General features: G+C 56.5%; 1 protein-coding gene across 13 annotated transcripts in view; it reads right to left on the reverse strand.

Annotated features, from left to right (window-relative positions):
• The window catches only part of DGKZ (diacylglycerol kinase zeta), a 41,080-nt gene that overhangs the window by 2,761 nt on the left and 12,344 nt on the right, over window positions 1-25,975 (reverse strand). For 2 of the 13 annotated variants that reach the window (XM_038563441.1, XM_038563445.1), the window contains exons 2-25: window positions 9,035-9,143; window positions 8,520-8,615; window positions 8,137-8,211; window positions 6,985-7,041; window positions 6,562-6,630; window positions 5,621-5,692; window positions 5,404-5,520; window positions 5,232-5,303; window positions 4,920-5,015; window positions 4,559-4,641; window positions 4,396-4,456; window positions 4,203-4,316; window positions 3,938-4,078; window positions 3,237-3,315; window positions 3,004-3,059; window positions 2,774-2,836; window positions 2,580-2,653; window positions 2,382-2,493; window positions 1,832-2,031; window positions 1,540-1,640; window positions 1,359-1,438; window positions 1,203-1,272; window positions 1,020-1,060; window positions 426-565 (exon numbers count right to left, since the gene is read on the reverse strand). In XM_038563441.1, coding sequence (XP_038419369.1) covers window positions 426-565; window positions 1,020-1,060; window positions 1,203-1,272; window positions 1,359-1,438; window positions 1,540-1,640; window positions 1,832-2,031; window positions 2,382-2,493; window positions 2,580-2,653; window positions 2,774-2,836; window positions 3,004-3,059; window positions 3,237-3,315; window positions 3,938-4,078; window positions 4,203-4,316; window positions 4,396-4,456; window positions 4,559-4,641; window positions 4,920-5,015; window positions 5,232-5,303; window positions 5,404-5,520; window positions 5,621-5,692; window positions 6,562-6,630; window positions 6,985-7,041; window positions 8,137-8,211; window positions 8,520-8,615; window positions 9,035-9,143 — 2,178 coding nt within the window. Of the gene's footprint in view, window positions 1-425; window positions 566-1,019; window positions 1,061-1,202; window positions 1,276-1,358; window positions 1,439-1,539; window positions 1,641-1,831; window positions 2,032-2,381; window positions 2,494-2,579; window positions 2,654-2,773; window positions 2,837-3,003; window positions 3,060-3,236; window positions 3,316-3,937; window positions 4,079-4,202; window positions 4,317-4,395; window positions 4,457-4,558; window positions 4,642-4,919; window positions 5,016-5,231; window positions 5,304-5,403; window positions 5,521-5,620; window positions 5,693-6,561; window positions 6,631-6,984; window positions 7,042-8,136; window positions 8,215-8,519; window positions 8,616-9,034; window positions 9,144-9,479; window positions 10,236-12,878; window positions 14,885-25,975 lie in introns of those variants that run through there. The other 11 variants (XM_038563440.1, XM_038563444.1, XM_038563439.1 and 8 more) reach the window with 9 other exon arrangements.

The raw sequence follows: 25,975 nt of genomic DNA on the forward strand, positions 1-25,975 counted from the left end.
GGGGTTGTGTCTGAGGCAAGGAAAGTGCAGAGGTGGGCACACTTGAGGCCCTGAGGCCCGAAGGCCACGGGTGGTGGGCAGTGGGGATGGAGGGGAGGCTGGGGGCCAAGGCTTGGGCTGCGGTGCTCAGATGTGGGGGGCTGGGGGCGTGTGCAGTGGACACGTGAGACGGGGAGCCCAGGGCTTTGGCCAGCGCAGCGGGGTGTACGGTGACGCCACTTCCCCGGGGGTGGTCAGCTGGGCTTTGGCCAGGTTTGGTTCTCTGCCAGTGACCCGGCCAGGGAGGGGCCGTGGGGAACTGGCAGCTAGCTGGACATTGGATGTGCGTCTGGTGTCTGTGTCTGGCGCCGCAGGCAGGACTTCAGGAGCTACTGGCTTGTAGGTGGGGTTTCGAGCCAGGGGGCCAGAGGAGAGCCGGGACTCACCGGAGCGTGGGTGAGCAGGGGGAGGTGGGGAGAGGGGAAGTGGGGGTTGGGAGGTCAGGCCGGGCAGATGCCCCCAGCAGCTCTGGGTCCAAGATATAAATCTCGTCCTGTGCAATCTCGGTCACGTAGTTGAGGTGTTCCTGTGGGTGGGGAGGTCAGGGGCCGAGAGTCAGGACCCCCCAGGTTAGCCGACGACGGTAGGGGAGCGGATGCAGCAAGGCCAGCAGACCCAAAAAAGCCTCTGCAGGGAGCATGAACACCGGAAGCCAGGGGAGGGGGCCTGGCCAGTCTCCTCCTTGCCTTCCTAGCTCCTTCCTGCAGCTAAGCCTTTACCCAGGTCACCTGGCACCTGTGTCTTCCTGGGTGGTAGCCATGCTCCACAGCCCTTGCACCCACCCAGCCAGTCTCTCCTGGGCATGTCAGTTCCCTTCTCCCGTGAGCAGCGTGCTTCCACCCTGTCCGTGAGTAGGAGCGGGTGTGCAGGCACTACACAGTGTGACAACGGGTAAGCCCATGTGTGGAAGTGCAGGCCGAAGGTATGGGGTCCCCGGGTGGCCTGCAACTAGCGGTGGATGGACAATGGCGAGTGCTTACCTGGGCCCGGTCGATCCTGTAGAAGCGGCTGGCAGTGGTGGCTGTGGGGGAGGCAGAAAGCTGTCGGAGGGTGCAGGGGGCCTTACCCAGGCCCGGGTACCCTGCTGCCCAACCAGGAGCCCTGTGCGAGAGAGCAGGACACAGCCTAGGACTGCCAGGAGCTGGCCCTTCAGGGCCACTCACCATCTAGGAAGCACCACTTGGGGGACAGTTTCTGGCAGGTGGGGGACTTGGCTCCAGCACCTTCGGGCTCCTGCTGAGAGAAGTCAAGGCCGGGAGTTGGCAGAGAAAAGACCAGAGCAGGCAGGCGCACGCAGGGGAGGCTCCCGGCCCCCTCACCTGCTGGAGCCTCTCGATGTGGGCACGGCAGAGCTCTAGGTCGCTGTCTCCCGGGACCACCACGGTGCCCAGTGGCACAGCTGGAGGACAGAGCAGGCCGTCAGCAGCTGGCCGTGCCCCCCTGGCCTGTCCTCGGGGCACCTAGCAGCTCCTTGCCACCCCCACCCTGCCTGCCACTCACAGGCCTCCTTGAGCTGCTCCTTGTCGTAATGCAGGGCCTCGTAGTCGTGCATGCTGACTCGGCTCACCTGGATCCGCAGCTGCTCAGGCACGGGCTGCTGGCTGAGGCGCAGGCGGTGAGAGAGCACTCGGGAAGGGTCCTCGGCCAGGCACCAGACCGAGGGGACCTGCCCAGCCTCCCCGAGGCAGAGAGGCTGTTGGCCCTCTTTCCAGCTGGGGAAACCAAGGCTCGAGGGAGGGGCAGAGTCTGGCCTTGGGCCCCAGGGCACGTGGTGGCTGGGAGGGGAACATACTCGCTATGCAGGGGGGCGGCACTCCGCCGCTTGGCCTTCTGCACCATGGTGGCCTGGTTGCGCAGGGCGATGCGGATGCGCGAGGCTGCGAGCTTGCAGGGCTCGCCATCCACCTGCACCGGGATGGCCTTGGACGTAGTGAGCACCACCTCGCGGCACTGCGTCAACCGCTCGCCGTGCCCACCCACCTGCAGTGCTGCCTGTGGGCCGGGAAGGCTCAGGTCAGGAGCCCGGGCAGGGAGTAGTGGGGCCCCAAGCTCTGTTCCCCCCAAGGATGCTCTGGTGGCCAGGGAACACAGGGACAGTAACCTCCCCCCCCCGGACAGAGAGCAGAAGGAGGACAAGATCCCAGTTGGGGGGGGGGGATAGTGAGAGCCTGATCAGAGGAGGGAGGGAGGGCAAGACCCCAGGCAGGGAGAGGAGCATGAATTCTCCCATCTTGGCCAGTGAGGGGAAGTTTGGTGATTTCCCACCCCCCACCCAATCCTTCCTTCTGGTCACTGTGGGGACAGAGCCAGAGTCCAGGCAGTTTCCATGCTGGCCCACTCACCAGGGACGTCATGGTAAAGCCAATGACCTCGAGGTAGCCATCATCATGCCGCTGGGGCTCAAAGTCATGGTGCTCCCCAGGGTGGCCCCAGGGCATGGTGCCTGCGCAGTACCTGGAGGAGAAGGCAACACAAGGGCCTTCAGAGGACCATCTCACAGGATGGAGGCCTCCGGGCACACAGAGCCCTCCCCTGCTCACCTGGGGATATTCAGGAAAACAATGCACTGGGGTTTCAGGTCCTGAATCTTGGGGGTCAGGTCAGTTCCGTCACACTGGAGGCAGGAACAGAGGTGAGTGGAGGGTATATACCCGCGCCAAGGCGGCCTCCCTTCCCACTGGGCCTCCCTCCCCACTGGGCCCACCCACTCTGCCTGCCAGCTTGGCCCACTTACCACCACTCGGATGTGCTTGGCCAAGTCCTTGGAGCTGCCCATCAGGAAGTCGGAGAAGGCTGTCTGTGGGAGAGAGAGGGCGTCACCATCTGGTGACAGGGACTTTCTCTCACCGTTGCCCGGCAGGGGCCTTGTGGCCTGGCAGACACAGGTGCGCAGGCGGCATGGGCGGTAGACTAGTGGATGTGGAGCGGGGTGGGGGGGCTGTTGCTGGCACACCCCAGACTCACCCCGGCATAGAACATCTTATTCCGAAAGCGGCTGTTGAATTTCTCCGGGTTGGCCTCTGGGTGGCGACAAGAAACGGGACAGTCAGTCATTCTGATCCCGCTGGGGCTCTTCTGGGATAGGGCGGGGAGCGAGGGCTGGGCACTGCTGGGGGCAAGTTCTGACCCTCTCGGAGACCCTCCCGTGTCCTTCCCTCCCAAGACTCCCAATGCTTTCTCAGCAAGTAGTTGCCAACCTCGAGACTCATGAAACTCCAGGGTGACGTGGGCATCAAAGCCCAGGCTGAAGTAGTTGTTGAAGACATCCAGGGGCAGCTGCAAAAAGGTCAAGGGCCCAGCGTGAGGGCTGGGCCTCACAGCCACCACCCTGCTCTGGCCTCCTGCAGGCCAGAGGTCACCAGGCTGGCTCAGCCCATTCATTTTTGAAAGCCTTTTCCATGGTTAACAGGATCCACCAGAAAGCTCTTCCGCTAGCCCGCAGCCTGCCTCAGGCTCTGCCCTCAGGCTCCCAGCTCCCTTGGGGGCTCTTCCAAGCACCCCAGATGTAAAACAACCTGGGCCCTGCTGGCACTCTCTTCCCTGGCTTTCCAGCCCCGCCGACACTTCTTCCCGAAGTGCCATATTCTGTAGGCTCTTCCCGAAGTGCCATATTCTGTAGTGAGGACAGGGAACTTTGTTTCATTGCTGCTTAAAATGGTACCTGGCATGCGGTAGATATTCAGTAAATATTTGCCAAGCGGCTGATAACAGCTAGCTTACGGGGGACCATTATTGCCATCATATAGGATAAGCTCAAAGTCAGGAGAAATGAAGAGATTTGTCCAAAGCCCCAAAACCGGCAAGTGGGAAGGAAGGCTTCAGACCAGGGCTCTGGGGGTTGCCCCGTTGCCCCACTGCCCTCCCCCCCACTCCCTCACCCCCTGCCCTGGCGACCTACCCGGTCAGTGGCGCCCTCGTCCCGCTCCTCAGGCCCCGCATCAGGATTGGGCTCAGCACGGAGGTCCCAGCGGTCTAGCTGCACCACATTCCCCTCCTCCACATGCGACAGGATCTTGGACACGGGCTCATCCGTGTAACCCTGGTGAGACAGGCGGGAACTGAGCCTGGGGGGGGGGGGTGGAGGCGAGGGCAAGGAGGGGAGGAGAGGCCTCCCTAGCTGCACAGCCCCTGCTCTAGCCCCCTCCCCGCCGGTGGGCTCTTACCCCACCCCAGTTGAGGGTACGGGCCAAGTCATTGCCAGTGCCCAGGGGCAGGATGGCGACGGGTGGTGGTGGCTTTAGGCGCAGCTGGTCCAGAGTGGAGAGGATCCAGCCAACCTGGAGGGGGCAGAGCAGGAGAGGCTGGGTCAGCTGAGCGGGGCCCAGACTTGGGCCCCGGAGAGGCAGCAGGACTCACCGTGCCATCACCTCCACACGCCAGGATCCGCAGGTTGTGCACTTTGCGGTACATCTCCAGCCTGGAGTCAGAGGACAGGAAGGGCGTCAGGGTCCGTGTGCCCCACCCTCTGTGCACGGCAAGCCCTCGCCACTGACCCTGCAGAGCCCTAGCAAGTACTTACGCCTCCTTGGGCCCGCCCTGGCTCAGGTCAAAGACTTGGCGGGGGTTGAGATACCACAGGAAGGACTGGATGATCTTAGCGCCCTGTGGGGGACAGGGCAGGGGTCAGTTGAGGCCGGTGGACTGAGGTGGGGAGACGTCCACAAGGACCGAAGGATGGGGCTGTGGGAACCAGGCCCAGCAGGGGGCGAGGGGTGGAGACCAACTCCGACTTCCTCAGAATCTCTGGGCAAGAGGGATGGGGCAGGAGCCTGCAATGGACCTGGGAGCAGTAGTTGGGGAGGAGCAGGGAGGGGTGCGGAGCCTGAACCACCCCCTCCTAACCCCCAAGGCTCTCAGCAGAGAGGGCAGGCTGTGAGTACCTGGTTGCCTCCACTCTTGGGGTTCACAAACACCAGCAGGGGCTTCATGAGGGGTGACGGGGTGGGCCTGATGATGAAGGGTCTCCAGCGGCCCTCCTTGGAGATGGAGAGACTATGAGGCTCCAGCCTGTCTTGGCAGACCTCGCCCCTGTTCTCGGCGGTGGCCCCTCCCATAACCACCTCCAGGGCAGACCTCAAGGTGGGCCTGGCCACAGTCTCCTACTTTCCTCAAGGGCCCAGAGCCCGGCACTTGGAGGAACAGGCCCCTCTTTCCTGTTCCCCTCCCGCTGTCTGTCGGGCCCCAGGACTAACCTCTGGCCCTTTCTTGCTCGATTTCCTCTTGAAGGATGCTCTCTTTTTCTTCTTGCTTGCCTTGAGGGTATTCTGCAAGGAAAGCCGGGGTGTTGGTGACAAGGAAGGTGGGCTGGGACGGCTGGCAGAGCCCGAGCATGGGGGTGGTATCACAGCCGCGGGCAGGACTCACCTGGGGCCTGCGGGCACGGAGGATCCAGGTGGGCGGGATGACCACAGCAGCGTGGACACCCAGGGAGCACGGCTCCTCTATCTGCTGCAGCATGAAGCAGGACACCTTGCTGTGGTACTAGAGAATAGGGGGCGCAGGTGAGCTGAGGCCTCAGCTGTTTGGGGGGGGGGGGACACACCCAGAGCAGCCAGGGAAGGGAGGGGCGAGCACCACTCACCGCTTGCTTGCACCAGGAGCAACTGATGGCCACAATCTCCTTGCTGTGGAAGGTGAACTTCTGCTGGAAGCCCTAGGGTAGGAAGCAGGCAGTGGGTGGTTGGGGCCCCAGGGAAACTGAGCACATTTTTTTTTTTTTCACATTAAAAAAAAAATCTGTAAGATAAGCCCCTGGAGCCGGGCGGCCTGCCACTCTACAAGGTTAACCTGAAGTTACCCGCGAGGCGCTGGGTGCACATACCCAATCTGTTGCGAAGGGTCCACAACTGACTCCTGCCAGCTCAGATGCCCTCCTTCCTGAGCCCATACCCCAAGGCCCCCTGGTATATGCTTCGAGGCATCTATCACATTCATTCCCTTGTTCATCCCACAACATTGATCAAGGGCCTGCCGTGTGCCGGACACTGTGCTCGGGACTGAGAATGAACAGAGGAAAGAGACAGGGCCCCAAGACCTTCTAGAACCTATGCTTCCTGAGGGATACAAACCAGAAGCACACAAGGAACAAGTGACCACCACACCGTGCACTGCACTCGGGGAAGACCGCCCACAGTGTGTCTTCAGGCCACAGTCTCCTGCAGGAAGGGCAGAGGCCTCACTACCTAGCCCTGAGTACAGCACCCAACAGGTGCTCAACAAATGTCCTCAGTGACCAAACAAGTAAGTCTATGAAATTCTCAGAGGGCTCAACCACGACTTTGAGGCAGTCCAGATACACTGAACCAAAGGTAACTTTCTTCCCTGCTCTCCTGCTCTGTGTAGAGACCTGAGCGTTTGGAGCTGACTGGGCACCTCAGCCAGGGTGGGAGTGAGCCCCAGGACTCTGCACTCAGGAGACAGTGTCAGTGATGGGCAGACCGGATGCTCGGCCTGAGGCTTGGGGGCTGCGGGGTCCAGGCCCAGGGGCAGCAGGCTGGCCAACCAGCCTGGGCAGAGCCTCACCTTCCCACAGTGCCGACACTTGCCATCCTGACGTCGTCTGTGTACCCAGTGGTGCCGCACGAAGGTTGGCTGGAGGAGGAGAGTATCACTGGAGTGAGGAGTGGGAGAGGCACAAGCCTGAAGCATGGCCTGCACCGCTCCATATATTAATGGGAGGCGTGGGGCCGCAGCAAGTTCTCCACAGAAGTGTGTGTGAGGTGAGAGGGCTGGAGAGCGAGGAGGCCCAAGAGGCAGGCATTGTGCCTCACCCGTTCTGCAGGCAAGGCCAGGCCTTCCCCCACTGAGACCCTCTCAGAGCCTCAGCCCTGCACGTCCCTGAGCCCCAGAGCGGCTGGGTCCCCTGGTGGCACTCTACAGACACCGTGGAGAAGCCCACTCGGGAAACTCAATGCCTCCTTACCCATAACTACCCTAGGCACTTACCTCACGGATGTTCCTGGAGCCTGATTCACGGAAGGATGGTTTACAGCGGAAATTTATCTGTGAAACATTGCAATGACCACCCAACTGTTAGAACCTCCTTTCAGGCAGTCAGGCATCTATCCACCTTCTCTAAGAAAGTGTCATTCGGAGTCATCTTCACAAGGTAGTGATAGCCCCAAAGCCTCCTGGGAACCATCAGAATATGAGACACCTCTTCTCAGAAGCCCTCCTGTTTCTCCGCCTCCTCTCCACTATCCAGAAGGGCTCTTCCTTCCTCTGTTAGTATCCTGGGATGGGGGACACTGGGAGTTTTGCGTCCACCTCCCTGCCTCTTCCCATACTTCCCCTTGCCCTCCAGTGCTCCCAACCTAGGCACGGGAAGGCACCCTGATCCTTGCTTGCAGACTCGCGCGGGCTGATCCCTGGAGACCATGAGCTCATTTGTGGAAACTGGTCCGATTTCCACCTTGGGCTCTATAATGCCTGGGGCTACGTTTGTTTCTCTTTTCCCAACTGTCTTTGCTCCAGCCTTAGCTGGAGCACCCAAGTTGCCAAGGGAAGCCTCACTCTCTGAGTTAAGGGCTGGGGCAAGTGGCCCACGTTACCCTTGCTCACGCTGGTCCTAGTCTTACAGGCTTTCCCATGTGCTGATGGGTTTCTGCTGCCTGGGGAGCCCTCCCACCCTCTGCCTGGACCTGCCTACCCAGGGTTCCCCCAACTTCCCTCTAGAAGCACAGGGCCCAGACGTGGCACCAGCTGTAGACACACTGTGGACAACAGTCCCTAGGGAAAGGTCTCTAGAGCAGCAGCATATAGGGGACAGAGCCAAGCTTCGGCAAGACAATGGCCCCTTCTAAATGCTAACTTAGGTGCGGATAAAATGGTGTTTTGGCCGTCACTTATTTATTCATCCCACCGAATAACAGTCAGTGAGCACCACTCTGTGCCAGGATTGTTCTGGGCAGTGGGGACAGAGGAGCTTATGGGGGGAGACAGGATTCAAAGGCAGACATTTCAGCCCCAAGGTCTTTGGCTCTTCACCACACAATGCTTGTAACGTGAATATGCGTGCAGAGATACACGCGTGCGTGTACTAAAATGACTTCAGCACTCAATAGGGAGGAGCAGGAAAGGCTGAGGACCCATACTCACCTTCTCTAGCTGCTCGATGCAGGGGGTGTGCACCACGATCTTGCAGGCTGCACACTTTCTCCGGGACACTGACTTCTGCTACAGAAAACAAAGAGAGGGCCCTGAGGCACCAGGTAACTCCCTCCAGGATGCTGCCCCAGGCAGAAAGAGAAATCCTTACATCTGCCCCAGCACAGCCGGGAATTCTGTGTTCACTGGGAATTCCCAGTCCTGGCGTCAGAAAGAACACAGCCCCCATTCCCTCTGCCATCCTCAGGCAGCCCACAGCAGGGGTGTCAAGTGAGAGTCTTCCCATCTTCCCTTGTCAGGCCTGCAGGTCTGTCCATAGGCTTCTAGACTCGCTCCACCAGCAGGGGGCAGCATGCCACCCAGAGCTCACTCACCAGCATCTTAGCTACACAGTACTGCTCCCCAACATAGCAGAAGTCCCCCGACACGTTGGTCTCGAACCAGATGTGTTCCCCATACGTCGCGGATTCCTAGACCATGAGATGAGCATGCTCAGAGCAACCTGCTACCCAGCACGTCAGTCCCTGCCCTGCCAACTCACCTCTCCCCCAAGATAAACCAGCCACCACAATCTACTTTGCTCCATCCTGTTTCCCCACTGTCCCCATTTTTCTTTTTTTTGAAGATTTAAAAAAATTTTAAGTAATCTCTACACCCAACGTGGGGTTTGAACTTACAATCCCTAAGATCAAGAGCTGCAAGCTCTACCAACTGAGCCAGCCAGGGGCTCCTCCCACTCTCCCCGCTCTTGAGGGCTTGGCTCAAACCGGGCTACCCCAGGAGGTCTGCCCTGACCCCAAAGGCCCATGGGCTCCTCCCGCAGCAGCCCCCCAAGCCCAGCAGGGGCTGGTACCCACCTGTCCCTCCCTCCCAGCACCCTGCCACTCACACTCCAGTCCACAGTGCTCCGGATCTGCCGCTCTGGCTCACTGCACAGGGCCCCGGGAGTGGGAGGAGGGGGTGCCAGGTGCTGGAGGCCCGACTTGGTGATGGCTTTCCTACAGAAAAGGAGATCGCTGAGGCCAGCTGAGCACCTGGTAACTCTACTTCCTTCCCCTCGTGTTACCTGCGATCTCTGCCCTCACCGTGACCTCAACCCCTGGCCAAGGCAGGGACTACAACACCCGTGCCATAGCAGCCTAGGAACCTAAGCAGTTCCCAGCAGGAGACTCAGCCCTCCTCATTGCCCTTGGAGGGTGGGCTGGCCTCCAGGCACTATCCAGAGCTATTCCCAAGAAGGGGGCCCTCAGGCCAGGTAGAGCCTCGAGGTCCCTCCTCCAGGCCAGCCTCCTCGGGGTCTGCACACCTGCCCTGCCGGCCGCAGCTATACCTACGCAAGCAGGGCACTCCAGGTCTGGGGTCCCGCCGACTTGCGCCGTAGGGCTACCTGTCGCCTGCGGGACAGCGGGCGCACTCGGGCAGGCAGCAGAGCGCCAGCTGCGGTGCCTGAGGCTCTTCGGCCCCCAGGGCCGGGGTGTGGGCCTGGGGCCCGCTGCTGGCTGAGGCGTCGATAGTAACCGTGCAGGCCCCAGAGGGCACAGTCATACACCACGTCAGCAGGGAGCAGGTGGGAGGAGGCTCGGCGCCGCCGGCGCAGACAGCCAGGCACAGGCAGGAGGGTGCCCCGGTGCAAGGAGGGGCCCAGTCTCCTGGCGCCCAGCTGGGTGGCACTCAATGCCGCAACTGTCACGTCCTCCTCCCGAGACGCCTCCTCCTCCTCATTCATGCCTATGAGCCCAGCCAACAGCAAGGGTGTGCTGAGAAGCTGCGCCCCAACAGTGGCAGGCTGTGCGGTGGGCACCTCATTCACGACGAAGCGGGGGTTGCAGGCAGGAGGTGCGGTGCTGGAGCGCCGGCGGCTGGCACCCCGGGCCCCCACCCCGCAGCTCAGGAGGCAGCCCTGGAGCTGTGCACTGGAGCGGCGCCGCTGTGCCAGCAAGGAGGAGGCCTGTCCAGCAGGGGAGCGGCGCCGGGCCTTGCCTGTGGGCAGCCCCACGCTGCTGGGCCGCCGCTGCCCCTCCCCGGGGCCTGGCTCCTTCCGCTGGAAGCGTCTCCTAAAGAAGGTCTCCATGCCAGGGGCAGGTGGAGGGCTGTTGGGCAGAGACCGGGAGCATCAGGAGCTGGGCCAGGCTCTGGCCCATCCTACGCTCTGGAGCCCAGTCATGGCCTCTACCCTTTGAACAGAGAAGGGACACAGGGAGGAAGAAGGAGGGGTCCACGGCCTCTGACCTCCATAAATAGGTCGTGTGAGGGTACCACGGAATCCTCAGGGGAGCCCACAGGCACCACTGTTGGAAGCACTACCGCTCTCCCCAGTTATACCCTCTGCTGCCCCAAGAGTAACGAGTACAAGGGGCTTCCAGCCACCCATGTGGCTCCCCTGTCCAGGCATCATAAACCACAAAGCCCTGGCCTTTGACTCCCTTGCCTGAAGCTGATGGAAAAGAAAAAAAGGAAACTGGAAGCCCACCGTCCTGGGTTCCAGTGTACAGTTGGCTTCTACAGACTGAGGGGCCAAGGAGAAGCCTTTTTCCCCGCCCTCTCATTGGGCCTTTTTTTAGCTACCAACTGAGAGCAGGTTAGGTTTAGGTGTCCCCTCCTGGGACATGGCACAAAGTAAGCTATGGTAATAAAAGGAGGCTCTCTGAAAGGAAATTCAGTCCAGATAAGACCCCTAGACTCAGCCCCAAACCGTGGGGTCAGGCAGAGATTGGGCACCAGACAAGGGGAAGATCTGACTTAGGGATCAAAGGGCTCTGGTGACCAACGCCCTCAGACTGGGGGAGTTATACAGGGAGAGAGCCACCCCAGTCCTCAACCATGGGGACTCTACATGGGAAGCTATGAGAGGCCTGAGCCAAGAGGAAAGCCTTCAGGTGTGTTCTGGGTGTGCATCTCTATCTCTGAGGGGCTAAAAGCAGGCCCTTTCCTGATGTTAGACTGCTCTGTCTCACCTTTCTGGAGACGCCGAGGACGGATCTCCCATGTGTGCAAGTACCAGGTGACGGGTGAGGTCTGAAAACCCTTCCAGCCCTGCTGCCAAGGGAGCCTGTGAACTGCACTGTGTCCTGGGGACCAATGCTAGAAGCTCCAACTCTATACCCAGAGTTCCCTCCTGTGGGGGACTATCCTTACTCAAACCACCCTCCCTTGACCCATTCTTAGCCTCCTTCGCCAGCTCATCTACTCCTGGCTGCCCCTTCTTACAGGCTGCTGGGATTACTGTACCCTCACTTCTTCCAAACAGTGGGGGAAGGGCAGGAAGCCAGGTATACTTGGGGCAGGGGTAGGGAGGATGCCTCCAGAATGCCCAGGGCCTGTATCCCACCACCAAGTGATCTCTTGGGCCCTGGCAGCCACAGAGAGGTCCAAGTCACAGCCATGGGACATCTGCCTGGGGCCAGCAAGAGACATACGGCCACCTGCTAAGGGCCTAGAGGAAGTCAGGCATGGTGGGTGGGAGCCTTGGACAAACGGTGGTGGATGCAGGGCTCGAGGACCCAGGCCCACAGCTACGTGCCGACTGCCTGTTTCTCCCATCACCCACTCACCCACTCTTTAATCTGCTACTACCCTGTGAGTCCAGGCAAGCAATGCCAGGCTGAAGCCCTGGATGGGTACAGAGGTATTTAGGGAGAGGCACATAGGGCCAAGGTGTCTGAGCTCCTGTGACCAGGGAACAACGGAGGCAGTGTGCCTGGGGAACCAGTGTTCGAGACTGCCTGGCTCTTCTTGGTCTCTGCCTGTTACAGTCCCTCCTCCGACAGGAAGAAGGGCAGGAGTTAAGCTCTGAGGGCAAGTGAACGGGCGTGGGCAGAGAGCTCTTGGCTAGCTACAAAAATCACTATCGCCAGAGCTAACGTTTACGGAGTGCCCTCCATGGGCCAGGCACTCTGCTAAGCCCTTTATAAACACACGTTATCATTTTATAAACCAGAGCAACATGAAAAAATAGGCCCTGCATCATGCCATGTTCCTGATGGGAAGCTGGGACACAAGGAGGTAAGCTGCCTGAAGTCCACAGCTAGCCAATGGGGAGCCGATGACGGAACCCAAGTCTGCGTGAAGGCAAAGTTTGTACTCTAGAAGCTCAGCGGAGAGTAGGATCTTTCTTTTTGGGCAATGGGGCTGAGACTCAGGTGGGCCGGGGCAGGAAGGGGAGCCTTGATAAGAGCAACAATGGCCGCTGAACTGCTTGAATACCTACAATGGACAAGGCCCTAAGCAAGTACTTTCATTTATCATCTCACTTGATCCCCACCACAAGTCTGTGAGGCACGCAGGATCAGTGGCTCCACTACAGAGACGAGGCTTGAATAGGTGCAGTACATGCCCCACGTCACAAGGCCGCTCGGTGGCAGGACTGGGACCTGAACCCAGGCCTGCCTGACTCTGGTCTGCTCTGTACCCAGGAAAAGAAGCCTGAAGGCCCAGCTGCCCACTGCTGCCTGGGCACTGGCTTGCCAGCACTCCCCCAGGGTGTCAGCTTTCCCCGCCCGTCTGGTCAGGCTGCCCTGTGACAGCTGCCCAGCCTGGAGGAGATTAGTCACCCGGACACACACCGCCTGATGCTAGTGTCACCCAGAAAACAAAAGGCCACAGTAAGTAGGGGGGAGGTGCTGCAGGCACTCTGTGAGCGGCGATGAGGTCTGGGGCAGTGGCCAGGGCCCAGACCCACACTGATGAGTGGGGCCAGGAGGCAGGGGCCGCCTCACAACAGGGTGGCAGCTTACGGGTGCTTCCATAGGGCTCCAGCCCACATGCTGCCGGGGAGCCCCAAGTCCAACCGTCCAGGAGTCTCATCAGCTGCCTGGCGGTGCAGTCACTTTGAGTGGGGAGCAAAGCAGGCTAGCCAGGCCACTGTCGTGCGACCATGTACAAAGCCGTCCCCACATGGGCCTGTCATCTTGTTTGTCCAAGGAGACTACGAGACTGGCTGAGCTGATATTTTATGACAAGTTGTCCTGCACAGCACCCATGCCTCTATGTTCCCAATGCCTCCTCCCCCCAGGCCCCATGCTTCCTGCTCCTCTGGTCTCCATAGAAACCTCTGTCCTCTGGTCAGCAATAGCCTGATTCCAGACTTCCTATCTCTGCTGAGGCTTCTCCTGGGTCCTCTGAGAAGCCCCACTTGGCCTCAGGCGTGTCCCAGCCTTTCCCCGCAGCACAGCTCTAAGCAGCAGTGTCTTCTCGATTCGTGCTCTGCCATCTATCTTCAGCATACCACACACTACATGTAAAGGTCACTGGAGGAGACCCCGCAGGGTTCTGACACCAATAGCACAGCAAAATGGCTGCCTCTGAGCCTTCTGCGGGGAACCCGAGGGAAGCTTGTCACACCCAAAGGGAACAGGATGGGAAAGGATTCAAGGGTTCCAGCTGGCTGTTGAGAGCCTGGGGAAGACAAAGGATGCTATAGGAGGGACACACATCCGGCCATGTGCCTTTGATGAACAGCAGCGAGTGTGGCTACGGGCAGCTGCCAGTGGGTGAGCGGGTGTCAACGACCCAGCTTCGTTGGCTACCGGCTCGAGAGAACCAGACTCCCAGCCGCCCAGCCTAGACTATCTCCCTCCCTATGTTAGTTTCAAGTGGAAAAGCCCTAGGGCTTTGGAATCCTCCCATTGCTTTCCCGGTTGGATCAACTAACCTTTCTGATCCTCAACTTTCTCATCGGCAAAATGGGGTGATACTACCCAGTTGAGAAGGTTGGCATAAGGGAGGTTCTGATGAGATGATGGTATAAAGTACTTGATGATACCTGGCAGAGGGTAGGGGCATGGCAGAGCCTACACCCACAGCAGACACAAGGGTGTGTGGATCGTGCCTGGGGTTTTTGTCTCTGCCTGTGGTGGGAGTGGGAACCTAGAAAGGGAAGCAGGAGTCCCTGGGGTAGCCACCACCCACCACATGAAGAACAGAGTCTGGCAGCGAGAGCCACCTGGGTATCTGCTCATACAGTAAGAAATGCCCTCTGCCCCTCATAGCAGGCCTGGCCCCCAGAGGTGCCTGCACAGGACACCCCATGGGATCTGGCCAGGGTTCTCATCCCCCCTTGTGAGCAGGGCCCCATGTGCCCATCTCCTCAGGGAGGCTGGGAATGGTGCATAGTGGCCCCAGAGTGAGGGTCTGGAGAGGCCTCCCCAGGGGCTACTGGTCAGAAGCCACCTCTGGGTGCTCTGCTCCCACAGCCCGAAGGTCAGAGGGAAGGAGGTGGAGACAGTGTGGAGGCAGGCCTGTGGGGGGGGGAGGGTGCTGGTGAGACAGGGTCCAGGCTCTCCCGAGGTCTTTACTTGCTAAGAGAAGCCTGCCCCAAACAAAACAAAACAAACGCGCAGCAGGGAGCAGGTGAGCCAGGGTTGCATAGGAAAGGCGGCCGCAGGCCAGTAATGTTGACCTCAACAGGGTCTGGCTGGGGCAGGAGCCTAGCCTACCCCTTCCCTTCCCTTTTCCATCAGCTTCAGAGCCTCATCCAGGAATGGTGGTGCCTGGGCCCACCATGATCCGTTCCTCCCCAGACCCACCCAGACAGATACAGGAAGGAGGAAGCAGAAGGCAAGGAAGGGTTGGGGGGTAGTCCCCTTTGACCTGATCTGGAAGGCAGGGTGGCGGGCAGGAGGTGGGCGAACGGGTGGGGCCTGGGGTCCCTGTGGGCAGGTAGCCCCGGTTCTGCCTCCAGCTCCAGGCTGCCGGCCTCTGGCGGAGCAAGTCCTAGTTTGGAGAGTGAGCAGAGCCGCTGTGGCTGCTCCCCTGCCCCCTCCCCCTCGTCACCCTCCTCCCCCCAGCCTGAGACAGCCGTTATGAAAATAACCCGATTGGTAACCAACTGCACTTCCTCTCCCAGCGGCAGCTCCAGGCCCTGCAGCAAGCAGGCGGCCGGTGGGCGGGCGGGCACACGCGCACCAGTCCTGCCTCCTGGCTTCTCTTCCCAAAGTCCCCAGAGCCAGCCTGAGCAATAGCCCAGTAGCCTCCCCTCCACCTGGCACCCGGTAGAGCCACTCGGCCCCTGCCTTGGCTCCCAGAGAAGGTCTGGGGAGGTAGAAGTGGGGGGTGGATCGCACCCTTTCTGGCCATCGAATGTCCTCTCCTACCCACTGGACAGGTGTTCTGGGGTTGGGGGAAAGCGTCTGAGACAGCTAAGCACTGGCTCCCATCAAAGTAACCACAAAAACAAATATCTGTTGAGTCTTTCACAACTTACAAAGCACTTTTTCACAAGCATTATCACACGGAAGGCTTATAATTCTCCTGCACGGGTGGCATTACCGTCCCAGCTAAACCACAAGCAGCTGAGGCTCATGGAGGCTTGTGACTGCCGGAGCCCAGAAGTGGCTGAGCTGGGACTATCCAGCCTGGGTCTCCCCACCCTGCCAAGAGAGGTCTGTCAGAGCTGCCCTGGCTTGTGTCCCGGAGAGGTCAGCTCATGTCACACCCATCCTGTCCAGAATGCCACCCCCTTCCTCCAGCTTACACTCCTGGCTCTCCAGGGTCAAGTGTGGTAGCTCTCAAACTCCCAGGGCCCCTTTACACTCTTAAAAACTACTGAAGATCCCAAAAGGTTTTGTTTACGGGGGTCAGAACTAGTAATATTTACCATATTACAAATTAAAACTGAGAGATTTAAAAAATATTAACTTATCTAAAAACAATAAACTCATTTATGTTAACATACAGACATACTTTTATTTTTTTAAAAAGTTGTATTTCCAAAAAAATAAAAAATAAAAAAAAATAAAAATAAAATTAAAAAGCTGTATTTCCTAAAAAAAAAAAAAATTAGGTAGAAGAGTAGCATTGTTTTAATTTTTGCAAATCTCTTTAATTTCTGGTTTAATAGAAGACAGCTGGATTCTCCTATCTGCCTCTGCAGTCAATCTGTTGTGATATGTTGTTTTGGTTGAGTATGTGAAGAAAATTCTGCCTCACATTGACATGTAGTTAGAAGAAGAGTATTTTAATAGCCTTTTTAGGCAATTATGGATGTTCTTCTTTGCTACTTCATCAAAATGTGACAAGTGGTAGTTTCTTAAAGGTTAGTGGCTATATGGAATCTGAAACCATATTAATGAACTTTTCACTCATCTATCTTGCATTGTGAATTTTGTAATATCAAGCATTGGAAAATATATTTTACTGAGTTATGCAGATCTTCCAAACTTGACACATTTCCTTATACAAAATCAAGAAGTCATACTTGCTAACGTCGCTATTGGTCTCACCAGAAAAGTCTTCCAGTCCTGGGAAGCTGTCAGGCTCTAGACAGTGCATATGAGGTTTTCAAAATTCTAATTCTTGCCTTTCAAAGGCTCAAATTTTATCATCAGCAACAAATACTGATACTGGTTTTGAAGTGACAAGCTCACTTCATTCATTTTTGAGAAAATGTCTGCCAAATACCCAACTCTGAAGAGTTTTGTCTGCCAGGTGTTCTTTCGAGTTAAAAAGGTGTTCCTTAAAAAAAGTAACTAGTACAGCTTGCAACCCAGCAGCAAGACTGCTTTTCTTTCTTTCTTTTTTTTTTTTTTAAAGAGTTAATTTATTTATTCATGAGAGACACAGAGAGAGAAAGAGAGGCAGAGACACAGGCAGAGAGAGAAGCAGGCTCCACGCAGGGAGCCCAACGTGGGACTCGATCCTGGGTCTCCAAGATCACGCCCCAGGCTGGAGGCGGCGCTAAACCGCTGAGCCACCAGGGCTGCCCAAGACTGCTTTTCAAGACAACCATCACAGTCTGCAAAACTGCCTTGACTTAGATTTCACATTTCTTCATACAGAATATTTAAAAAGATGTATACTCGAGGGTCTGGGCTTTATAAAATTAATACATTTTACTGCATTTTGTTGTGGTGAGTGTGAAGAATACCACGGCTTCTAGTTCGTGTTGGAGCCGCTGCCTTGGTTTGTGTCAGAGGGCCAGCTGCTCCACACCACCATTGCCTCTGCACGGTCACTACAAACACTACTAACACGGTGAAAAGGGCGTGAACCAGGGCGGCTCTGAAAGTATTATTATGCCAATAGTTCTGACCACACTAATTCTCTGAAAGGGTCTAGGGCACCTCCAGGACCACTTTGGGAACCACTAGCTCAGAATGAATTCCAAAACCTCCAGCCTGGCAAATGTGGCTTCTGCAGTGTGGCACTAACCCAGCCTCCTCAGCCCAGACACAAACCCCTGAGCTCTAACCAAGCCATCCTATTCTCTGTGCCCCAATGTGGCCTTGCCCAAGCCCACTACTGTGTCCCTGCACACAGCATCCCTTCTGCCCGGAATACTGGCTGCTTCCCAGCTCGTATCAAAACCCCACCTGCTCACAGCTGCCCCAACCAAGAATTCACCATTCTCACTAGTAACCTCACATCACTCATTTGGTCACATCACTCATTTTGGTTTCTCTGCCGCTGGACCCCTGGAAGTCCTAATTCTTTCAAATGCACATATCTTGTTCCTCCCATCCACCCACCCACCAGGCCACAAGCTCCCGGGGACCAGGGGCCAGGTCCAGTATATCTGGGCATGCCCAGCACAGTGCCTGGCAGTGAGTCCAGTGTTTACCACCGATCAGCTCAGAAGGAAGGAAAAGGGAATTCCGTGGGGGAGGGGCGAGGGCCATAAGGGAAGAGATGGGCTTCCTCCACCTCAGGCACCGCACCCAAGGACTGACCACAGGGCCCAGGCCGGCCCAGGCCACTTTTCTTTGTCAGGCACAAGGGGATGGCAACAGCCTTTGTTTTAGCAGCTACCTTCTTCTCCTCTCCTCTCTAGAGCCCAAAGAGTGATGAGGGAGCCCCCTTTCAGGGCTAGGTGCCATGGTCCACTCCATGCTTCCATGGCTTTCCTTATGAAACCTGGACAGGAGGACTTGGCAACATGAGGGTGGTGGGCAAGGAGGGAGAGGAAGGGCGGCTCAGGGGCTTGGGGGGTCGGCCCAGGCCCCCGCTCTGAGCTCCTTGCTGAAGCATCCCCAGTCTTCCAGCTCGTCTCAGGGTGAGGCTCCTGCAAAGCCCTGGAGAAACGTCTGTGGAATGACTGACTGACTCATTCCTCTAGAGCCTCCTCTCCAAGCCATCCTCCCACCAGCACCACACATCATCCCAGGGTGCCCACTGACCCCCGAGTAGCCTTCCACTGTCAGCTGAGCAAAACGCAAAGCCCTGCGCCTGGACTCAACTGGCCTCTCGGCCTCCTGTGCCATCTCTTCTGTACTTCTTTACATTTTGACAGATGACACAGCCTGTGCCAGGCACTGTTCTAATAAGCATTTTACAAATTTCAACTCATGAAACTTTGTAAAAATTATTAGTATTATTACCCCCATTTTAGAGGTAAGGAAACTGAGGGACAAAGAGATGAAATAACTTGCCTGTGGTCATCCAGCTGGTAGATGGCAGAGCTGGGATTTGAACCCAGGAGTCTGCTCTAGGTCTATGCTTGAAACCCCTCCCTCTCTACTTCCGGGTTCTCTCTGTGCTTGTGCTTTTGGCACTGGGCAGTCTGTCCGGAATACCATTCCCCTCTTCTGCTCAGTGACCTCTCATCTTTTTGCTCTTGTCTTCTCGGAGCTGGCTCAGACACTGGCTCTGCTGGAAAGTTCCTCCCAGCCCCCTCTCCCGGGAGGTTAGCTGCTCCCACGCTCAGGCCTTCTCTCTTGGTTATTCTTGGCCACCAGCGCTAGTTTGGTATCCCCTACCAGACTGTGAGCCCCCGGGACCACGAAGTGCCCGTAATTGCATCCCCAGGGTTTAGAAGTGTGGGACGTGGAAGAAAGAGTGAATGGAGGAAAAAGTGAATGGTCCAGGTTCAGCTGCCTGATTAAGCTGAGAGCAAAGAGCTTCAGGCACACCGACCCAGGGGCTGGCTGGTTCCTGAGGCCGTCTGGCCAGCACTAGGAGGACAAGTTCCTGGTGAGGGCTGAGCTCTGGTGGCTCAGAGGCACATGCTGAAACCGATCCCTGACGGAGCTGTCCATATGTCTCCGAGTCTCCCACACCCCTGCTGGCCCCCGGAACAGTCTTCCCTCGTGGCCGGTCCTCTCATTGCCTTCTCCTGTATTTGCAGCAGGCTCCCATTCCCCATCTGCCCAGAGCAGCATGCCCCCTCATCCCTCATTCAAAATTTAACTCCCTCTCTGAGCTTTCTATCTGTGCTGCTCCCTCCTCCATCCCCTAGAAGAGCTTCTCAGAATCAGCTGTCAACCCCCCCCCCCCAAATGCCACCGCCACCGCCCTGCTTCCACACACCACACACAGGGCCTTTTCCTGCCTTTGAGTCTGTGCCTAAAACGTCTCCAAGAAATTGCCGGAGACAGAGAGCTTTGTCGAGGACTTAGACTCAAAGGTCCAGAGCAGTTCAGCTACAGGGCCTCAAGTCAGGTTTCTTACCCTGTCTGAGCCTCAATTTCCTTATCTAATACATGAGGGTAACACCCACCCTGTCTTCCTCATGGGAGCCTAGAAGTTTGTTCATGGTAACCGACTCTTCAGTTGAGCAGAACTTTAAAGGAAATAACTCCAGAGACCTAAAAATGAGGACAACTGCTCTAGAGCAGTGCTTGGCAACAACTAAGTGGAAGATACACCACCCTGTAACCAAGCACACAAGGAGCCTTGTACTGGAACAGTCTCTGAAGGGCTGCTTCCCATGGCAAACATACCACCGACAACCTAAATGACCATCAACAGGGTACTGCACAAATAAGCTGCCATACAGTTATAGAAAGGATTAGTATAGAGCACCCAAAATGGAACACCAGGGCTCATGCCTCTAGCTGGTTAAATCTCCAAAATGATATGGAGAAAAAAACCCGAACTCAGAATATGTATGGTACACCATTTAGTCAAGTGCAAAACCATACAAAACAATACTATATGCTGTTACGGATGGACACCTATGTAGGAAATGTTTTTAAAAGGCATGAGAATACAAACACCAAAAAAAAAAAAAAAAAAACAGGATTGTGGTTTCCTCTGGGGAGGGAGACACAGGGCCTCTACCTCTATCTAAGATAAAGATGGCATGATGGTTAAGATTTGACCGAACTAAGTGGCGAGTGTTACAGGATTCTGTTAGCTCTTCTAACTGTAAAATATTTTGTGCTTTTTAAAAGATTTATAAGATAATTTTTAAGAACCACCCCCCCTCCCACCCCCAAGAGGGAGAACAGCTCCCTGGGGTTGCTCTGGGTCTTCCACAGATGGATTCAGCAGTGGCAGGGAAGCCGAACTGTGTTCTTTACACTGTCTCATAGTAGGAACTCCATGTCTGTGGGGCCTGGAAGGTCTCCCCCCAAAGGATGCCTTCCAGAGGAGGGTGAGCGGGTGGCAGGTTGTGTCAGTGGGGTGTCTGTGTGGGCTGGGGAGCAGGAACCAGCTTGCTCCCTTTCACAACCGCCCCCGCCTTAGTAAAATGTCAGCAAGCTGGGGAAGGGGGGGCGGAGAGCCAGGCAAGCTGTTAACCCGCGAGATGCTGATGCTGGGGCGTGGGTGGTGCAGGCCCAGGCTCCCAGACAGCTATTTTGGCATGTGCTGTGATCGGGCTCAGCCCTGGCAGGGGAGAGGCCTCTATGTGGGAGCTCTGGACTGGCACTCTGCCAGGAGCAGGGGGAGGAGGTCTCTGAAAGGGAGGGAGAGGGCTCTGGGGCTCTTTCTTGCTCGTGAGGTGCTGAGTACAAATGAGGCCCAGTGCATCGTGCTGTCTTCCAATCACCTCTCCCCAGGCCACAGGCCACAGGCCACCCATGACCTCAGGGTGATATCAAGGGTTCCTCTGAACACGTCTCTTGAGTCTTCTGCAACCCACACTTTGAAAGCAAGATAAAAGATCACAGACTTGACCCTCCACGCCACACCCAGCCAGGGAGCACATGACAACCTGCTCACAGCCCATTCTCCCTCAAACTCTCCTCGTCCCAGTCCCAAGGGTTCCCCCAGCCCAGCCTTGCTGCCCCTGAAGCTGGGATTCTGGTGCCAATTCTCCCTTGAGGTCAAGGAACAGAACATCTCCCGGGTCCCACTCCACTTGCATACAAGACAAAAGTCTCTTCAAGTCACAGAACACTCAAACCTGTTTTAGGCACTACCAGTTTGGGGCTAGGGAACAAGAGAAAAGGATGCTAGAAGTGGAGCAGCCTGTGTCGTGAAAAGATCCAGTGCGAGCAGCGTGATTCCAGGCCAGGCCTCTATCCTCTTTGAGCCTTTTTGTGTTTTTAAAGGTTTTATTTATTTATTCATGAGAGACACAAAGAGGGAGAGAGAGAGAGAGGCAGAGACACAGGCAGAGGGAGAAGCAGGCTCCATGCAAGGAGCCCAATGTGGGACTCGATCCCAGGACCCCGGGATCACCCCTGAGCCAAGGCAGAGGCTCAACTGCTGAGCCACCCAGGTGTCCCCTCTTTGAGCCTTTGTTTCTCATCCGTAAAATGGGAATAAAACCAACTACAATACTGTTGTAAGGATTACACAAAATGTATAGATTCACAGATTTCTGGCAACTGTTAATTGGCAGAGAAAGATGAGTTTGTACATCACAAACCTGGATACAGACGAGTGTGGGGGCGGTTGGGAGTGCTCATGGCCTCAGCTTCCCCCTCCTCTCCCTGGGCCACGGGTCCCTGGTCTCACCCAAACCTGCTCTCCACCACCTAACTGTACCTGGTGTCTCAGATCAGGAAGGGGACACAAAGGAAAGATGGCAGAATGATAGGCAGCTCGTCGAGAGCGCTTGGTCACTGCTCTGGCCTATTCTTTTCCCACCCAAAACTACCTTTCAAGGCTCCCACCCCTGACTAAAGTGCCACGAAGGTCCCATGCTGAGAACTATGGGGGTGCCCTAAGGGTAGCAGGGTTTCCACCAAGGAAACAGGAAGCACCACCCACAGGTGTACCCACTAATCTGGCCCAGGGACAAGGGGAGCTGGTGAGCCTGGATGCAGGTGTGGCAATTCCCCCTTCTTACCCACACCGTCTCCCACGATGACCTACAGAGCCACTCAGGTGGCAGTCTCCAGAAGGAGATGCAGAGAGGGCAGGGAGGAGGACAGGTGGAGGGTAGGGTGAAAGCTGCCAGATGAGGATTCCTGAGAAAACAAGGAAGGCCATGGGGTCCTGAGATGCGGTACAAATTGACATGAAACTGGAGTCAGGGGACCAGTGTTGGGTCCTAGATAACCCCTAGCTAGCTGTGAGACCGTGGCCCAGTCAGGGCTGCATCACTGTGCCTTAATCTTTAGGGAGGGGGAGGGGTTGGGCCAGGTGCTGGGGAAGCTCCCGCCCCGCCTGCCTTCTGCCTCATTCTGACTGGCTCTGCCCTGGCAACCAGAGCATCAGGTACTTACTTGGCAGGGGGAGGTGTCTGTGGGTCCACCCACAGCAGGTGTTTAGGACTAGTGCACTGGATGGAAGGAGAATCTCCCTTCCCAGCACCCTCTCCACGACGGTAGCTGTCGCCCCCCTGTGTCGCTCTAGCAATACTGCAAGGACAAGTTGCCCATCTGCTTCTGGACCTTGAAATTCTCTTGAGCCTTTGCAGGGATACAGGGACCCAATCTCTGCTCCTCCTAGAGCCCAGTACAGGCCAAGCCTCAGGGCCATGTGCTCACTCACTTCCTCCTCTGCCTGGGGGGATGACAGGTGAATTCTGGAGAGGGCTCTAGGACGTCAGGGACAGCAAGTCTGATTCTCTTTCCTCTACCTGCAGCTGCCCAGCGCCTAGGATTTCTCTGACTAGGGTCACTCAGTCCCTGCCTGGGAGGACATCCTCTCTCCCTCCTGCTCTCTTCTGCCAGCTGGGTGGCTCTGCATCCTGAGATGTGACCTTTTTGGAGGACAGCACGGAGAGAAAATGACAAGAGTTGCCCATCCCCTCCCGTGACCTGTAAGCAGAGACTCTGGCCGGTGTGTGGCAGTGGAGGAAGACGAGAGGAAGATGAGAGAGAGAGACAGATAGACAGACACCTCTCCTAGTTCCCAACCTCGGCTTGCTCCACGTTGGTACACGATGTTGCAGGGGCTAGGCAGAATGGGGTAAACTGGCGCCACACCTCAGCTACTGGAGTCCCTTTTTCTTCTCCAACTGGCAGGAATCCAGGGACTCTGGCTGCACCTGGTCCTCTGGACACCCGGGCCACTCCCAGTATTAGCCTGAGTAAGACAAGCCACTTAAAGAGGCTTCTTTGCTCCCAGACATCCCGGCACCACAGACAGGGGTTCTCACCTCTACAAGAGGCATCCCTCACCACGTACCTTCCCGAGCACTGCAAAATCCAACCCAAAGTTCAGCTCAGGCTGCCCAGCGGGCACCCTCTACCAGTCTAGACTACGCTCACTTGGGGCCATGTGGCATCACCTCTAAATGGGACCTACTGTCTCAAACTTGTTCCACAGTTGCATTTCCTGCCCTCTGGGAACTGACGACTTTGAGCACTAATGAAGGGACAGGGGGTACAGAGCCAATGCTCAGGCTCCCAGGGGCTCTGCAGGGCCAGGCTCCTTATGTCTAGGCGTGTGAAGTGCCAAGTAATTTCTGATGCCCCTGAGGTGCAAAACCAGTTAATCCACAAGCTGTGTGACCTGCCCAGGGTCAGGCTGCTGGGACCATGCCAGAGGATAAGTGAGTCCTCTCTCCATGTGGGCCCTGGAAGAGCAGAAGAAGGTGGAATCAATTGCCCTCCCGCTTCTGACTGACCACCCCCTAGGCCAATAGCATCTGAAGGATAAGGACAGAGGAAACCCCATATGTCCTGGAATTAGGGCAGGGCCTATACCTATTCTTCCGGGAGGGGCTGATGGCTCCCCGCAAGGATCCATGAGGTGGAATGGAACTGGGAGGATCAGGGCCTAGCTTTTTGTCTTGCTGTGCTAAAAGAGAAGCAGTTGTTACTGCTCCCCAGGTTCCAAGAGAGTGAAGCCAGTTGCCGGGGTCTGAGATGGGCTTTAAGGAAAAGCCTCTTTAAGGAAGATGCCAAAGAGGCTGCCATTCACAGACTGTTCAACCTGCCCAGATTGGGGATGGCAAACGCGAGGCCCATGTACCACCACTACCCCTCCCAAGCCCGCAGCAGAGCACTGATTATAGAACTCAAGCACCAAGCCAAGATCTGAATGCAGCCTCAGCGGCCACCACCAATCTACTTGTTATCGTCGGTCCTTCCTTCTGGCCACTGTCAATTCACTTCTCAGGTCCCTCAGTCCCAAGGTCTGAGGATGGGCTAAACGCAGAGGATGGAAGCCCAACAAGAAGCAAGAGCCTGGTTAAGGATGAACATGGAGACCGAGGAAAAGATGGAGGGGAGGGGCTGGCTCCAGCCACGGCACTGGGGACTTTCACCTGAAAATGCAACTAGCAAAGGCGATTCAACCAAAGAAAAAACATTAAAGGACAATGCCCAGAGCAAGTGTACTATCCCAAATGTCTGCCCCCTCTCTCCAACCAACGCAAGGGGTAGGGGGTCAGCCCCAGGGGGCATCTGATTCTCTGAGTTCCCAGGCCATTCAGGAAAGTCTTTTTCCCAACTGCCCTCTCCCTGACTCTACTGGCTTTTCCAAATATATTCATTTCTGAATAACCCACTGCCCCAGCACAGTGCTACTACGCAGAGACGCTCCTCACATGCTTCCAGAGGTGCTGTTTGATTTTCTTATTAAACAGCCTATCAGATCACGTACCATCCCCAGAGTGATGTAATACTTTGGTCCTCAAACCTGGTAGCATATTAGAAACACTTGTGAAGCTTTAAAACACACACACACACACACACACACACACCCAGACCCAATCTCCAGACCTGATGAGTCAGGCATGCTGAGGATAAGATCTAGGAATCTGAATTTCCTAAAGCTCCCTAGGTCATTGTGATGTTCTGTTTGGGAGCCTGGTAGACAGAAAGGGTTTTGGACTAGAGTTCAAACTCTCCCTCTCCTCTCTTGCTTGCTGGGTGACTCTGGACAAACTATTCATTTCTTTGAGCTTGAGTTTTTTCTCATCTATACAACACGTATCCTGCTTAGAGAATTCCATGAAGGTATTTGCTGATTCTCTTGCTTCTTGTTCTTGCCTTTGGACGTGCCTGAGGGTCATCCCTACACGCACAAACCTGTACCCTTCAGAAGGGGCCACAGCCACAGGCCACAAGAACCCAACACTTGGTACCCTGTGGGCAGGGACAGGAAGCCTCTGGTGGAGCCCCTCCCTCTCCCTCCGGAGCCTGTGAACACCGGAGGCTACATCCTGCAGAGCTAGGTGTAAACTGCTCCATCTTGCAGGGCTGTGGGTGACAAAACAGAGGTACTGGAAGCCTCGCTCTCTCTGCCTGTTTTATATGACATTGAAGCTTGCGTGGCTTCACAAGAGCCCACGGAGCTCCATCTGGCAGTGTGAGAATCCTGCTCTCTGCGTGTGCTTGGTGACACAGATACAAAGAACAGGGCCCTGGCCAGGGTAAGGCTGGCAGAGGGCATAGGTCAGCATTACAGGTTTGCCAACCCGTGCGACAGGAGAAAAAACTGCCCGGGGTTATTGGTGGGTAAAGTCTACCCTGGGAAGGGTCAGGGCAAAGCTCGGGTAGGGGGTGTGCCGAATGCCCCGAAGCCAGGGCAACTGAAGAAAAGTGAGAGGGAGGACCTGGGCAGGCTCCAAGTGATCAGAGTCCAAGCCTCTGGGGTCCTTAGCTGATTGGCTGCAAGCTCCCTGACCACTGCAGGAGGGCAGTGGTCAGTCAGGAAAAAGCCCAGGGAGCCAGGTGGGGTACTCACGGGGCTCCACCTTCACTCACCTTACACCAGGGCTGCATGGCAGGAAGCGGCTCCCAGCCAACGCTGGCACACATGCCATGAG

This window comes from Canis lupus, chromosome 18 (assembly GCF_011100685.1).
Source record: "Canis lupus familiaris isolate Mischka breed German Shepherd chromosome 18, alternate assembly UU_Cfam_GSD_1.0, whole genome shotgun sequence".
In the NCBI taxonomy this organism is placed as follows: domain Eukaryota; kingdom Metazoa; phylum Chordata; class Mammalia; order Carnivora; family Canidae; genus Canis; species Canis lupus.